Source organism: Triticum urartu, chromosome 3A, assembly GCF_056163025.1.
Source record: "Triticum urartu cultivar PI428250 chromosome 3A, HENAU_Tu73, whole genome shotgun sequence".
In the NCBI taxonomy this organism is placed as follows: Eukaryota; Viridiplantae; Streptophyta; class Magnoliopsida; order Poales; family Poaceae; genus Triticum; species Triticum urartu.
This window is the reverse complement of record NC_141875.1, coordinates 44,696,842-44,712,535: the sequence shown is the minus strand read 5'-3', so window position 1 is coordinate 44,712,535 and position 15,694 is coordinate 44,696,842. Positions and strand designations below refer to the sequence as shown.

General features: G+C 41.4%; 1 protein-coding gene across 1 annotated transcript; it reads left to right on the top strand.

Moving 5' to 3' along the window:
• Positions 1 to 8,788: 8,788 nt before the first annotated feature.
• LOC147978363 (uncharacterized) lies at positions 8,789 to 9,328 on the top strand. The gene has a single exon (XM_087514724.1). It carries the CDS (start codon positions 8,804 to 8,806, stop codon positions 9,326 to 9,328), a length of 525 nt encoding a protein of 174 aa, XP_087370850.1. The 5' UTR covers positions 8,789 to 8,803.
• Positions 9,329 to 15,694: the final 6,366 nt, after the last annotated feature.

Sequence of the window (15,694 nt, the reverse complement as noted above, 5' to 3'; positions counted from 1 at the left end):
AGTATGTCGCCGAAGGGCGAGTGCTGAAAAATATCCGCGGAGGTAAACTCCATGATCGGCGCCCAATCGGATTTGATAGGAACGGGCGCAGGCGGTTCGGAGTCCGTGGCCGGAGAAGAATCCGGCAGTTTGGCAACACAGCTCTCGTGAAGGGTAAGGTCGATATTCGGCTCGATCCCCGCAGGGGATACGACCTTCGTGACGGGGTCTATTCACCCGTCCACGGATGGCGAAACTGGCTCCGAATTGAGGGTCGGAGCGGCCTCCGGTGCGATCTCCTGAATACGGTCCAATGGTAGAGCTAAATCGTACTCATCGTGACCGCATGGCGCACAAGCCATGGGCTCAAATCCGTCGAAGATCAAGTCTCCGCAGATATCGGCCGTGTAGTTTAAGCTTCCAAACCTGACCTGGTGGCCAGGGGCGTAACTTTCGATCTGTTCCAGATGGCCAAGCGAGTCGGCCCGCGGTGCGGAGCCGCCGAACACAAAGATCTGTCCGGGGAGAAAAGTCTCACCCTGGACTGCATCGCTATCGATGATCGCAGGAGCCATGAAGCCTAACGGCGACGACACAGAGGAACCCTCAATGAAAGCACCAATGTCGGTGTCAAAACCGGCGGATCTCGGGTAGGGGGTCCCAAAATGTGCGTCTAAGGCGTATGGTAACAGGAGGCAGGGGACACGATGTTTTACCCAGGTTCGAGCCCTCTTGATGGAGGTAAAACCCTACGTCCTGCTTGATTTATTCTTGATGATATGAGTATTACAAGAGTTAATCTACCACGAGGTCGGAGAGGCTAAACCCTAGAAGCTAGCCTATGGTATGATTGTATGTTGTCCTACGGACTAAAACCCTCCGGTTTATATAGACACCGGAGGGGGCTAGGGTTACACAAGGTCGGTTACAAAGGAGGAGATATACATATCCGTATTGCCTAGCTTGCCTTCCACGCCAAGTAAAGTCCCATCCGGACACGAGACGAAGTCTTCAATCTTGTATCTTCATAGTCTAACAGTCCGGCCAAAGGATATAGTCTGGCTGTCCGGAGACCCTCTAATCCAGGACTCCCTCAGGCGTCGATAGGAGAAGACCATAATTAAATTGTTGAAGTGGCTCTTATATGTATTATTGTTTATCTGACAAAAGATCCCATATTGCCTTGTCTTCTCCTGTTTATTGAATGCCTGCAGATTCCAGCTTAGCCCAATGCATGTGCACTATTATTATTATTCACCTCATTCGATCGTGGAAGTGAAAGGCAATTATGATGATATATGATGGACTGGCTGAGATGAGAAAAGATGGTATGAACTCGACCTCTTTTGTTTTTGTAAATATGATTAGTTCATCGTTCCTGATTCAGCCTATTATGAATAAACATGTTTGCAATGACAACTAGAGATTATAGTTTCTTATGACATGCTTGATTAGCTATGAGTTATAATGGTTTACCTTGCGTGCCAACATGCTATTAAAATGGTTATGATGTGGTATGATAGAGTGGTATCCTCCTCTTAATGATTTAAGTGACTTGACTTGGCGCATGTTCACGCATGTAGTTGAAACAAAATCAACATAGCCTTCACGATACTTATGTTCATGGTGGATTATATCCTACTCATGCTTGCATTCGGTGTTGATTAATTTTAATGCATGTTCATGACTGTTGTCGCTCTCTAGCTGGTCGTTTCCCAGTCTTTTGCTAGCCTTCACCTGTACTAAGCGGGAATAATGCTTGTGCATCCAAATCCCTTAAACCCCAAAGTTATTCTACATGAGTCCACTATACCTACCTATATACGGTATCTACATGCCGTTCCAAGTAAATTTGTATGTGCCAAACTCTAAACCTTCAAATAAATATCCTATTTTGTATGCTCGAATAGCTCATGTATCAACTAGGGATGTCTGTATCTTCCATGTTAGGCGGGTTATTCTCAAGAGGAGTGGACTCTGCTCCTCACTCACGAGATAAATGGTTGGTCACCGGGATGCCCAGTCCCATGCTTTATGCAAACTAAATCAAAATAATTGCAAACAAAACTCCCCCTGGGACTCTTGTTAGTTGGAGGCACTCGTTGTTTCGAGCAAGCCATGGATTGATGCTTGTTGGTGGAAGGGGGAGTATAAATTTTACCATTATGTTTGGGAACCGCCTATAATGTGTATAGCATGGAAGATATCGCCATCTCTTGGTTGTTATGTTGACAATGAAAGTATACCGCTCAAAATATTATTCACCTCTGTTTCAAAACCAAGCTCTGGCACCTCTACAAATCCCTGCTTCCCTCTGTGAAGGGCCTATCTATTTACTTTTATGCTAAGTCATCATCCTCTTATTAAAAAGCACCAGTTGGAGAGCACCACTGTCATTTGCATTCATTACTGTTAGTTTACATTGAGTATGACTTGACTGGATCTCTTTTACCATGAATTACAATGTCTAGTCAGTCCTTGGTCTTTAAAGGTGCTCTGCATTTATGTTTTGCGGTCTCAGAAAGGGCTAGCGAGATACCATCTTGTTATATCATATTATGATTGTTTTGAGAAAGTGTTGTCATCCGAGATTTATTATTATGGCTCGCTAGTTGATTATGCTATTGATATGAGTAAACTTGAGATCTATGCGTTATTGTGAATGTGGTTAGTTATAATCTTTGCTGAAAACTTGAATGCTGGCTTTACATATTTACAACAACAAGAGCAAACAGAGTTTGTAAAAGTTTTTCTTTTAACACTTTCAGTTTGTCAACTGAATTGCTTGAGGACAAGCAAAGGTTTAAGCTTGGGGGAGTTGATACGTCTCCAACGTATCTACTTTTTCAAACACTTTTGCCCTTGTTTTGGACTCTAACTTGCATGATTTGAATGGAACTAACCCGGACTGACGCTGTTTTCAGCAGAATTACCATGGTGTTATTTATGTGCAGGAGCAAACGTTCTCCGAATGACCCGAAACATCACGGAGCCACTTTTCAAAAAATAAGAAAAATACCTGCAAAAGATGAAGGCCAGGGGGCCCACCACCTCTCCACGAGGGTGGGGGGCGCGCCTGCCCCCCTAGGGTGTGCTTCCCTACCTCATGGGCCCCCTGTTGCCTCTCCGACTCCAACTCGACCTCCATATATTGAGTTTCGGGGAGAGAAAAATCAGAGACAATAATTCATCGCGTTTTACGATACGGAGCCACCGCCAAGCCCTAAAACCTCTCGGGAGGGCTGATCTGGAGTCCGTTCGGGGCTTCGGAGAGGGGAATCTGTCGCCATCGTCATCATCAACCATCCTCCATCACCAATTTCATGATGCTCACCGCCGTGCGTGAGTAATTCCATCATAATCGAGTTAGTTTTGTTAGGGTTTGATCCCTAGTGTCCACTATGTTCTGAGATTGATGTTGCTATGACTTTGCTATGCTTAATGCTTGTCACTAGGGCCCGAGTGCCATGATTTCAGATCTGAACCTATTATGTTTTCATCAATATATGAGTGTTCTTGATCCTATCTTGCAAGTCTATAGTCACCCATTATGTGTTATGATCCGTTAACCCCGAAGTGACAATAATCGGGATACTTACCGGTGATGACCGTAGTTTGAGGAGTTCATGTATTCACTATGTGTTAATGATTTGTTCCGGTTCTCTATTAAAAGGAGGCCTTAATATCCCTTAGTTTCCGTAAGGACCCCGCTGCCACGGGAGGGTAGGACAAAAGATGTCATGCAAGTTCTTTTCCATAAGCACGTATGACTATATTCGGAATACATGCCTACATTATATCAATGAACTGGAGCTAGTTCTGTGTCACCCTAGGTTATGACTGTTACATGATGAACCGCATCCGGCATAATTCTCCATTACTGATCCATTGTCTACGAGCTTTCCCTATATTGTTCTTCGCTCATTTACTTTCCCGTTGCTATTGCTATCATCACTACAAAATACGAAAAACACTGCTTTTACTACCATTACCTTTTGTTACCGTTATCACTACAATCATATTACTTTGCTACTAAACACTTTGCTGCAGATATTAAGTTTTTAGGTGTGGTTGAATTGACAACTCACCTGCTAATACTTGAGAGTATTCTTTGACTCCCCTTGTGTCGAATCAATAAATCTGGGTTGAATACTTTACCCTCAAAAACTGTTGCGATCCCCTATACTTGTGGGTTATCAGACTCCTTGTGTGCAGCCGCCGCCGCCCACGTTCATCCCGCGAGCCTGGCTCCGGAAAAAAAATGTCGATTTGGACGTTCCTAGTCGGCCTGGCTGGGGGTTACTTTAAGATCTGTGTGATGCAGGCCCAACAGTGAACGTAGGCAAGCAAACAGCCCATTTGCTTCCCACCCGGGCCTGGTTGGCCTCTATGCGGGCTACCAAACACGCCCAATATATCACTTGTTGTGATCTAGAACATAGCTCCTCAGCACACCTCAAGCGAGCATATGGTGAGCGGGCCCATGTAGTGGTTGGTTCTTTTTTTCTCTTTTCCTTTTTTTACTTTTCTTCACATTTCGAATATTATAAAATTATGTTGTATGTTTCAAAAAAAATTTTACTTAAAATGTTCATCAATGTTAAAGAAAGTTAACACATTGTATAAAATATGTTCACACAACTTTTGGAAACAAATGCACGCAACATTTTTAAATAATGTTGATGCATTTCAGAAACTAGAGAATACCCCACGCGTTGCAGTGAGAATTGGTTGGTAAAAAATTGGGTTGATAACATGACCGCAAAAATGAAAAAGACATGATTATTATATTTGATTGTGTAGAGTTTCAAAATATTTATTGAATATAAATGTATAATAATTTAATGGAAAACAATTTCCCATGCATGGTTGAATATTGTGGTGGGATTTATCCCAAGCATGATTGCATGTTTGTGTGGGCCCATTCTCATTCATAATTGTATGATTAGGTGGCATACTTGCATGTTCAGATAAATAACTTAGTGAGGAGGAATCTCTTAGCTATATAAGATATGTTTTGTGACATTTAAAAAAAGTTCATACAATATAAAAAAAATTGTTTAGTTTTAAAAATGTTTTTTACCATTCAAAAGATGTATGTAACATGTATTTCAAAAAATGTTTAAAACATGTATTTCAAAAAATGTACATCATCCATTTGAAAATATTCAATGCATATAAATAAAATTCCACAGATATATGAAAATTGGACAATGTGTATTGAAAATAATATACATTTTTTGTAAAAGGGAAAAGGAAAAATAAAAATAAAGAAAAGCAGTGAAGTAACGTAAAAAAACGACAAAACGAACCAAAGAAACAAACGGAAACCAAAAGACAACAGGAGGAAAACCGGAATAATACTTTGTGATTGGGTCGGCCATTAAGGGCACTCCTTGGGGCGACGCTATGTTACAGATCGCAGTAGGCAATGTGAGAGCAACTAACCTAACTGGACGTTACCCCTTGCGGGGAACCTCCAATGGTCACTTTTGGTGCCCTTACAGCACACCAAATAGTGCATCCAGTGGCCACCACATGTCGTGTGCTGGGAGCTCCCTCTAAATTTTAATTTTTTTCATTTTTTACGTGTTTCTGGGTTTTAGATGGGGTTTTTTCTGTTTTTGGCTTTTTGGTTTTTGCCCGGTTTTCCCTAGGATTTGGAGAAGAAGAAAATTTGCGTGATTTTTCTTTTGCGCGGAAAAAAACTTTGCTTTCATGAAAAGCACAGATTTTCCTCTCATGGAGGCACAGATTTTCTTCTGCGAGACCACAGTTGTCCTTCTTGGAAAAAAAAAGTCTCGAATTTTGTTTAGTGCGAAAAAAAATTCTTCGATGAGAAGCAAAGATTTGCTTCGCGAGAAGCATAGCAGAAAGGGATAAAAAACATGGTTTTTTGCGTAGTTTTCTTTTTTGCTTCAATGAGAAGCACACATTTGACTTCACGAGAAGCACAGTTGTGCTTCCACGAGAAGCACATATTTTCTTCTCGTGGAGTATATCTGGCCATGGCAAATCCCGCCCAACCCGACCTGACCGAAATAGTCTGACCCGGCCCGATCCGGTTTGCCCACGGGCTGGGCATGGGCTTAGATTTGAACCTGAATGCCAGGACAGGCCAGGCTTGGGCTTGACATATGTGCATTTTAGAGAAGGGGCTTGGCCTGAGGCCCGACGGGCTTTTCACAGATGGGTCGGGCTTGGGCGTGAAATCTGGGCCCCAAGGCTGGGCCGGGCCCAGGCCTGGGTTTTCTGTTGTGGGCTTTGTTAGGCCCAGCCCAAGTTATGGCCAGGTATATCATGGAGGCACAGATTTCCTTCCACGAAAAGCACAGTTATGCTTCTCGGAAAGGGAAATATATGTGCTTCCACAAGAAGCATAGACTTGCTTCTCGTGGAGGCACAGATTTGGCTGTGCGAGAAGCACAGAAAGGGAAAAAAGTGAGAGAGCGAAAAAACCATGCCTCTGGCTTTGGTTTATTTCGGTTTTTTCATATAAAAGTCTCTCGAAACCTATTAAGATAGGATCTAGTTTCAAAGATCTCGACGCGAGAAATCTAATGGTGAAAACGGTTCATAATTTGAACGCGTGGTTCAAGAGATAAAATGATAATGTACGGAAAAAAGAAAGATAAAACTCTTAGGTTATGACAAGTGACGCACATATAATGTGCCACTTGCGAGAAGATGGGAATGACCTTTGCAAGGGATAACCGTTAACTAGTGATTTCAAGGCAACATATAGCTTGGAGGTAGAGATCCTTTGGTGTCACCTATGGCGGTTCGTGGGGTTAGTAGGTCAGCCCAGTACTGTAGCTGCCACGAGCAATTTTGGTAAGATTCTATGAACCGGCTCGGTCTGGTTACGGAAGATTTCGCGTGGTTGCTCTCTCTCTCTGTGTGTGTGTGTGTGTGTTGGTTTTCATGGGTTTTTCAGTTACCTTCGAGTTTCTTTGATTTTCTTTTGTTCTTTTGTTTTCTCTTTTTTCCAATACATGTCGATTTTTTTCAATAAACATTGTAATAAAAAAATACACGTCGAACATGGAGGTAGAGATCCTTCGGTGTCACATGTGGCGGTTGGCGGGGTTAGTAGGTCAGCCCAGTACTGTAGCTGCCACCAGCAATTTTGGTAAGATTCTATGAACCGGCTTGGTCTGGTTACGGAAGATTCCGCGTGGTTGCTCTGTGTGTGTGTGTGTGTGTTTGTGTGTGTGTGTGTGTGTGTGTGTGTGTGTGTGTGTTGGTTTTCATGGGTTTTTCAGGTACCTTCGAGTTTCTTTGATTTTCTTTTGTTCTTTTGTTTTCTCTTTTTTCCAATACATGTCGACTTTTCAATAAACATTGTAATAAAGAAATACACGTCGAACATTTCCCAAAGACATGATGAACATTTTTAGAAGTACAGATTAAATTATTTTCTCAAAAATGCTAATTCAAATAAGCATTTAACACGTTTTCAATAGTATGAATCATTTTTTAAATATGTAAACATTTATTTACACTGTAAAAATATATTTAATGTCAAGAACATATTCTTCACATGCGTGACATTTTTTTTTTGAATTAGACGAAACACGTCTTTCAAACTACACCAATATGTTTTTACATAACATAATCAATTTTTCAAATGTGATGAACTCATGTGTTAAGGGCCAGCCCAGTATTGTGCCTGCTAGGAGTAGTTTTGGTAAGATTCCATGAACCAGTTCAGTCCGGTTACGAAAGATTCCACGTGGTTGCTTTTTGTGTGTGTGTGTGTGTGTGTGTGTGTGTTTCGATTTTGATGGGTTTTTCAGTTATCTTCCAGTTTATTTTATTCGTTTTCTTTTCTATTTTTTCCAATACATGTCATCTTTTCCGATAAACGTTATAAATCTTTCTTATACACGTTTAACATTTTTAATACACGTTGAACATTTCTCAAATACATGATGAACATTTCTCCAAGTACAGATTAATTGTTTTTCTCAAAAATTCTAGAAAGTTCAAATACACAATTTAAAATTAACAGTATGAAACATTTTGAACTATGTGAACATTTATTTACACTGTATAAATATTTTTGATGTCAAGAACATATTCTATGTGTGAACATTTTTTTTTGAAGATGAAACATTTATTTTAGATATACCAATATATTTTTTACATTACATAAGTGGTTTTTAAAAATGTCATGAAATCATGCGAACGGTTTTTTTAATGGCACAAAAAATATTATTACGCACATATTTTTTAACACTTTTCGAAAAAAATATTGAAATGTAACATTTTTTTAACACATCCACATTTTTAAAATGTCAGGAAGCATTTTTTTTTCATGTTATCTATCTTTTCTAAAAGTTGCGTAAAAAAACATTTGACACTTCATGAACATTCTGTAAATTCACGATGGACATTTTCAAAACTGGCTAATGTAATGTTTGAAATATATGTATTTCGGAAAATAAACAAAATAGAAAAAGAAAAAGAAAAAATAAACTGACAAACAAAGAAATGAAGGAGCGCGCGGCTCCTCCCTCCCACGGCAGATCGAGCGTGCTACCGGCGATCACCGCCGTCCGTTCCATTAACCCAGCATCTCGCTCGCTTCTACGCCCTGGAATTAATAGCCGTAGGAAATGGCCGTGACGTCCGGTGATCCAGACATCGTCACTTGGACTGCCTCCCAATCCCAACAAAACAAAGATTGGTTGCTCCTAAGATCGGATATGCATGCCTGCATGCAAGTACTGTATATGTTGGGGCTACATTCGCCCGGTGCGGCACAAGTAGTCAGTTAACGATCCAAGCCATGGCGGCAATCCAGCAGCAGCAGCAGCACATGCCCCTTCTTCTCCTCACCTTCCTCCTCGCGGCGTCCACGGCGGCGGCCCGGCCTTCGTACGTCATCAAGTCGACGTGCGTAGCGATCACCAACGCCACCGTGGGCACCCCCTACCGCTACTGCGTGCGCACGCTCGCCGCCGACCCGGCGGCCGCGCCCGCAAGGGACGCCCGCGGGCTCGCCATCGCCGCCGCCAAGCTCACCGCCACCAACGTCTCGTCGACGTTGCACGTGCTCAACCTGCTCGTGGACGCCCTCCAAAACTGCATCGCCACGTACCAATTCATGCAAGGGGACGTCGCCGGCGCGCTCGACGACCTCAGCGCCGGCCGCCTCGACGTGGCGTCGCAAAAGCTCAAGCGCGCCTCGTTCCAGCCGGATTTCTGCGAACTGGCCATGATGGAGAGTGACACCGACAAGGATCCCGTGTCGGAGGAGAACGATGCTAACCAGTTGCTCTCCGGCATGGCGTACAACATCGCGGAACTCATCGCCAACAGGCGACCGCCGCCGCCAAGATGAAGAAGTAATGGCCGCTATAACCATGTAAATTTTTAGGAGATTCGTACGATTTTTCTTGGTTCTTTTGTTTTTTATATGTTTCTTGGCTCATCTTTTTGTGTTTTTTTCCTAGATTCCTATTTTTTTTCGTGTCCAACTACAATTGTATAGCCCGTCAGCCACACAACGATCCCTTGTCGATCGCATGCTACTACAGCTGCACACGTGCCGGCCATGCAACAACAGTTGCACATCCTCTGTTGACCATGCAACTGCAGTTGCACATCTCTCATCAGACGCGAAAAAAAATAGCGACAATAAAAGGCAAAATTAAGAAAAAAATTGATAAACATGAAGAAGAAGAAAAAAAGGCAAAACGTCCTATGTTGGTGTCAACTGAAGTGAGATTTAGTTAAACTCACTCGATCAACATCAACTTTGTTTCAATAGAAGCTCGAAAAAAAAACTTTGTTTCAATATTGCAGACTGGAGAGGACAACTATGTATGAATTATAAAATCAAGCAATAAGAAATTAATGAAGGACATCATGATTACAAACCGATGCCACCTAGATTGTAGTCACTTAGAGCATCTGCGCTAGATAAGCCGCGCGTTGTCAAAAGTAGCGCTCCAACAACCGCTTTATAATCCGAGGCGCCAGGAAAAGTTGCATTGTATGCTGGGTTTTGGTGGATCCACTCACGTGCGCTGGTGAAAGTACATATAGTCCCCATGCATGGTTTTGGTAATTAAACGACAATCCTAATGGACTAATGTTTGCATTGAGATATACATTTGAAGGAAAGTTCCATTTGCAATGCATGAAGAATATTGAATGGATTGATGGATGTAATCCATCAACATAACTATATGCATTGAGACTTGATAATGAATGACAATTCCTATGAAGAAACTATGGCATCAAGTTAATTATATAGGAAGGTTTGTTCCATGGGTGATGCAAGAAGGAGATTGAATGGATTCGGAATGAATGCCATATACATATAGTTGTGCATCAAGATTAATCATGGAGCAAAGATAAATGTTGACCAAGATGAAGATCGAAGATTGTCAACACACAAGCGCCAATCATATGTACCACATGAGGTATTGTGGTACAGTTAGAATTTATCAATTGTGCTTTGTGTACTAACCCATTCTATGTGTTTTCTATGTCTGTGTGGGCTAGGTGATTCTCATGGACTTACATAAAGAGAAAGATTTCAAGTGCCCATGAGAGGATGACATCCAGTGATGATGATCATGGTTTACAAGGGCAAGTTCAAGATAGGCAGTCTGGAGAATTGCATGCTTGAAGCTTGCAGATGATCATGTGATGGACACGTGAAGATGAATGCAAAGCAAAGCTTCCCACATTGTGTATGAGGGAGCTACTTGAAGACTTCACCAATGTCTTGCCTTCAGCTTGAGCCAAGAAGAAACATCAACATCAAGCTCAAGTGAAAGGCTCGAGTCAAAGGTATTAGTTCCTTTGACGTTGGTGTTGTGGAATGATGACCACCAAAGAAACACATACACTCAAGAATGGATTCTCGATAGCTATGTAGTATAGCTCTTTTATGATTCTTGACTTATAGGGATCCCGCACTATTAAGAGGGGATCAAAGGGGTTCGTGATGGATTTGCTCAAGTCAACATCTTCTCTACACAATTCCACTCCTATCCTATATACCAAAGAAAATCAAAGCCAAATAGGTTTCCCAAATCTAGGATAACACCTTTGCATATTTGGCATCCTCCATTTTGGTTGATCTTGGATGGTTCTCTATGTGAGGACCTGGGGTTTTTCCATAGCTTCAAAACGAGCCCAAGATCATCGAAATCGGAGTTCGTATGAAAACGTTGTGCATGTTTTACTTTCGGTATGCTGGCTGTTTTCTGCGGGGACGGAAGTTCCGGGCAGCCCGGAAGTTCCGGGAAAGTTCCGGGTTAACCAGAGAGTTTGCACATATCTGGTCCAAAGGGAGCCCGGAAGTTCCGGGCCTCCCGAAAGTTCCGGGGGGCAGAAGTTCCGGGCAGATTCCAGGCCAAGTTCTTGGCTAACCAGAAAGTTTGCACATATGTGTCCAATAGCTGGCCCGGAAGTTCCGGGCCTGCCCGAAAGTTCCGGGCTGCGTTTTTCTGTGCGTAATGGGCAGATTTGGTGGGGCACTATATAAGTTACGCTTCTTCCCCATCGAGATAGAGCTTTTTGGATCTGAGATTTCCCCATTCTTTTGAGATCTATCCTCCTCCCCCAAGCCTCAAAACTCCAATCCATTTGGGGGAAAACTATCCCATGGATCTAGGGTTCATTTGTTGACCTCCTCCATTGTTCCTCTCCTCTCCCATCCCTCCATATCATTAGTTGCTTTTGGTGGGATTTGAGAGAGAGGGATTTGAGCCTTCTCATGCTAGACCCCGAAGAGATTTGTGAGAGTTCTTGAGAGAGATTTCATCCAAGCATACACCCACTCCTCCTCCTCTCTCTCTTTTTACCAAAGCAATTTGTGATTTGAGCAAGTCTTGAGCATTTCTGCCTTTATCTTGTTACTCTTGGAGGTTGGAGACTCCTAGGCGCTAGGAGTGCTCCGGTGAGGAATCAACTTGTGATTTGTCCCCTGGAAAGTTTGTGAAGGTTTGTAGGCCGCCTCAAGGCTACCACTAGTGGTTGGGAATCACCTTTGTGGTGATATCTCAAGGAGAATAGGGTGAGCCTTCGTGGCGTTGGTGTGCCTTCGTGGTAACATCCACCTCTCTAACGGTGACTAGCTTCCCTCCAAGGAAGTGAACATCGGGATACATCCTCGTCTCCGTGACTTTGGTTATCCCTAACCCTAACTCCTTACTTGTGGTTTAGTTTGGTCATTTGACCGTGCATTCACTATATCTTGTTGTCCTCATTATATTGTGGTGGTTCATTATATTGCGTTGGCCATTTCCTTGTAGAGATTATTTAGGCCTACACTTCATATTCCACAATTCATACTTGCTACTATTGATATACTTTGTGATTAGTGTGAATTACTAACTTGTGTCATACACTTCCATATATTGTGATATTGCTCAAGTAAATTTGTGTAACTTACTTGAGTTTGCTTGTATCATTCAATTCCATATATTGTGATACAATTTATGTAAGCTTGTATTGCTTGCTGGTGGTTGTGTGTATTATTCATTTCCATATCTCGTGATATACATTGAGTAAGTTTGTGTGACTTATTTGTGCTTACTCATATCCTCGTTATTCTCATCTTGTTTATGCTAAGTTGTTGGTGCACTTAGTGAGCCTAGTATATTTAGGATTTGTGCTTGAAAAGTATCCGCTTAGTTTATTTCCGCATTAGGATATAGCGAAATCCATAAATGATTTTAAAACGCCTATTCACCCCGCTCTAGGCGACATTGTGGTCCTTTCAATTGGTATCAGAGCCCGGTCTCTCCTTATTAGGCTTCACCGCCTAGAGAGTAACGATGTCGACTAGTGAACTAGTGCACGATGGCACATTTTGTTTTAATGGCACAAATTACATTATGTGGAGATTACGCATGCTTTGTCACTTTCGGGCCATGGGTCCAAATGCTTTGCGGATTGTTGTTATAGGGGATTCAAATCTAAAGTATGGACAATCTCCATCACTTGAGGATATGCATCTTGATAGTCAAGTTTTGAGTGCCATTCACCAAGCTATATCCTTCGAAGTGTTTAAGGAAATCTCAACTTGCAAGTCGGCTCATGAGGCTTGGACCAAACTTAAAGATATATATGGTGGGTCCAATCTTGATGAAGACAATATTCTTTTCGGGGAGTTAATGGAGGAGTTCTCCATATTTTTAAATCATGAAGGACTCTCTATTGCTTCCACCTCCAATTACTTGGACACTTCAATATCTTCCACTTCACTAACATGTGGCATGCCACAAGGTAATGACATGGTGAGTGAAGAAATATCTTGTGATGATATGCTTGATCTCCCATGTTGCCATGATAGAAATGCTTTGGTTTCCTCTAGTTGTTCTATGACTAAACATGTAGAGGAAATCAAGAAAGTTGAGGCATGCTTGATTGATGAAGAACCCTCTTCTCCAAAAGAATCATCATCAACCCCCTTTGTTCACATGTGCCTAATGGCAAGAGGTAATGACGAGGTATCATCTTCTCTTAGTGATAATGATGATAGTTGTAATGAGGATGATGATGGTGAATTGACTCAAAATCTCTATGAGATTGGGAAAACTCTTCATAGAGCTAAAAATAACACTTATAATAGGTTCCAAGATGTTCTTGCTTGCTTTAGAAAACGTAATGACTTATTTCTTAACGAGCAAGAAAAAAGTGAACAACTTGAACATGAACTTGCTAATGCTCATCAATGTCTTAGTGATTTGAGGTCTTTAAAAGAAGAGATTGAAGTTACTCATTGTAAACTTAAAGAGGATTTTGAGCACCTTGGCCTTGGCTACAAGAATGTCAAAGGAGAGCTCACCAAACTTTCTAAGTCTCATGGGGAACTTCAAGCTACTCATGCGGAGTCTCTAGTTTCTACATGCTCATCTCATATTGATAATGATGCTTGTGCTACTAACTCTATCTTGTGTGAAGCATCGATATTAAAAGAAAATGTTGAGCTTAGGACTCAACTTGATTTGCTAACTAGCAATTATGGGAAATTGGAAGAAAGTCATGAAAAGCTCTTGGGCACTCACGAGGATCTTCTAATCTCTCATGATGGGCTAAAGTTAGATCATGAGGCTATGGTAACCAAGGTAAAATCGTGTGAGTATCATGTGGATATTATCACACGTTCTACTCGAAATACCTTATTGCCATGTGCTAGTCCTTGCAATTCCTCTCTACATGATATTGATACATCTTGTGATGAATTGCTCACCATGCCTTGTTGCTCTAACAATGAAGCTTCTATTTCCTCTAGTTCTTTTGTTAATACTAACCATGTAGAGGAAAATAAAGAGCTCAAGGCCCAAGTCACTAGTTTGAAGAAAGACTTGGAAAAGTGTTGTGATAATATCTTGAGTGTGCAAAAGGACCCTCAAGACAAAATAGGACTTGATTTCATCTCCAACAAGATGAAGTCCAAGAACAAGAAGAAGGGACAAGATCAACTCAAGAATCCGTCCAACATTATTTGCTTCAAGTGCAAGAATGTTGGACACCATGTGAGATCTTGTCCATTGAAGAAGAAGGCTTCAAGTGTGAAGCATAAAAGGAAGTGGCCTCAAGTTTAATCTCAAGATAATGAAAGGCCTCTCCCCATGCTTAACCAAGATAATGTTCTCCAAGTTGAGAAAGTAAAGAAGAAGAGAAAGGGGGGGCACATGTTGCTATATTTGCCATGAGAAGGGACACATATCTTCATCATGTCCTAACGGTAATGTGTCTAAGCCTCCAATTATCAATGATCATTATTCACTTAGGAAGGATGTTGATGGTAATATGTTTGCCAAGTATGTTGGTGCCCAAAGTGGTTTGAAAGTGGATAAGGCCATTTGGGTTGCCAAGCCTATTGTTACTAACTTCTTAGGACCCAACGTGGTTGGGGACCATCGAGTTCAAACTTGATCAATAGGTGTGTGCAGGGCATTGGAGACATGGCTTGTTCATGAAGAAAAATTATTCTCACCATTCATTATGGTTCAAACCAAGTCAAGTGAATTATCATCATATTTGTCATTCCAATGCTCCTCGTGGCGGTAACTTGTATTTGTATTATCTACATTGAAAGTTACTAGCCCCATGCATGTTTAGGTTTTGTACCTAGCATGTGTTTGTATATGTTGTGTCTCCTAATATGCTTGATTTGTGTTTTCTAGCATGCGTAGGTTGCAATGCATGTCATATATTTGTGAGTGTAGTCTCGAGCCTTTGTTGCTTCATTAGTTGAATCTTCCTTGGTTTTTTTTTGAGATATTAATGGATTATCACATTATGGGGGAGTGTTATGCTCTACGCACATCACAAACCTAAAATGTGTATGTGTATGGGATACCACCTAGTATTTATAGTGCAAGATTAATTATATAGTCACTATGTGGTATGTCAAGTTCATTCTAAACTCAAATTCTCATCCATTGATTATCTTTAGCTGGATTTCATATGCCTCTTATGTATAATACATGGATCATCACATTATGGGGGAGTGATATGCTTTGTGCATATCACAATCCTTGTTAATATGAACAATTGAGGGAAGCCACTTAGAATTTATATTTGAGATTATCTTATATCTCCGTGGCATGCAATGCCTTGTTTACGTATGGCACTCTTGTGCGGTTTTTCCCATGGTTATCTTAAAAATCATATTTGGAAAATCATTTGATTAAAGCTATTCCAGTTGTTGCTTTGCATGATGATCTTTCTAATTGGA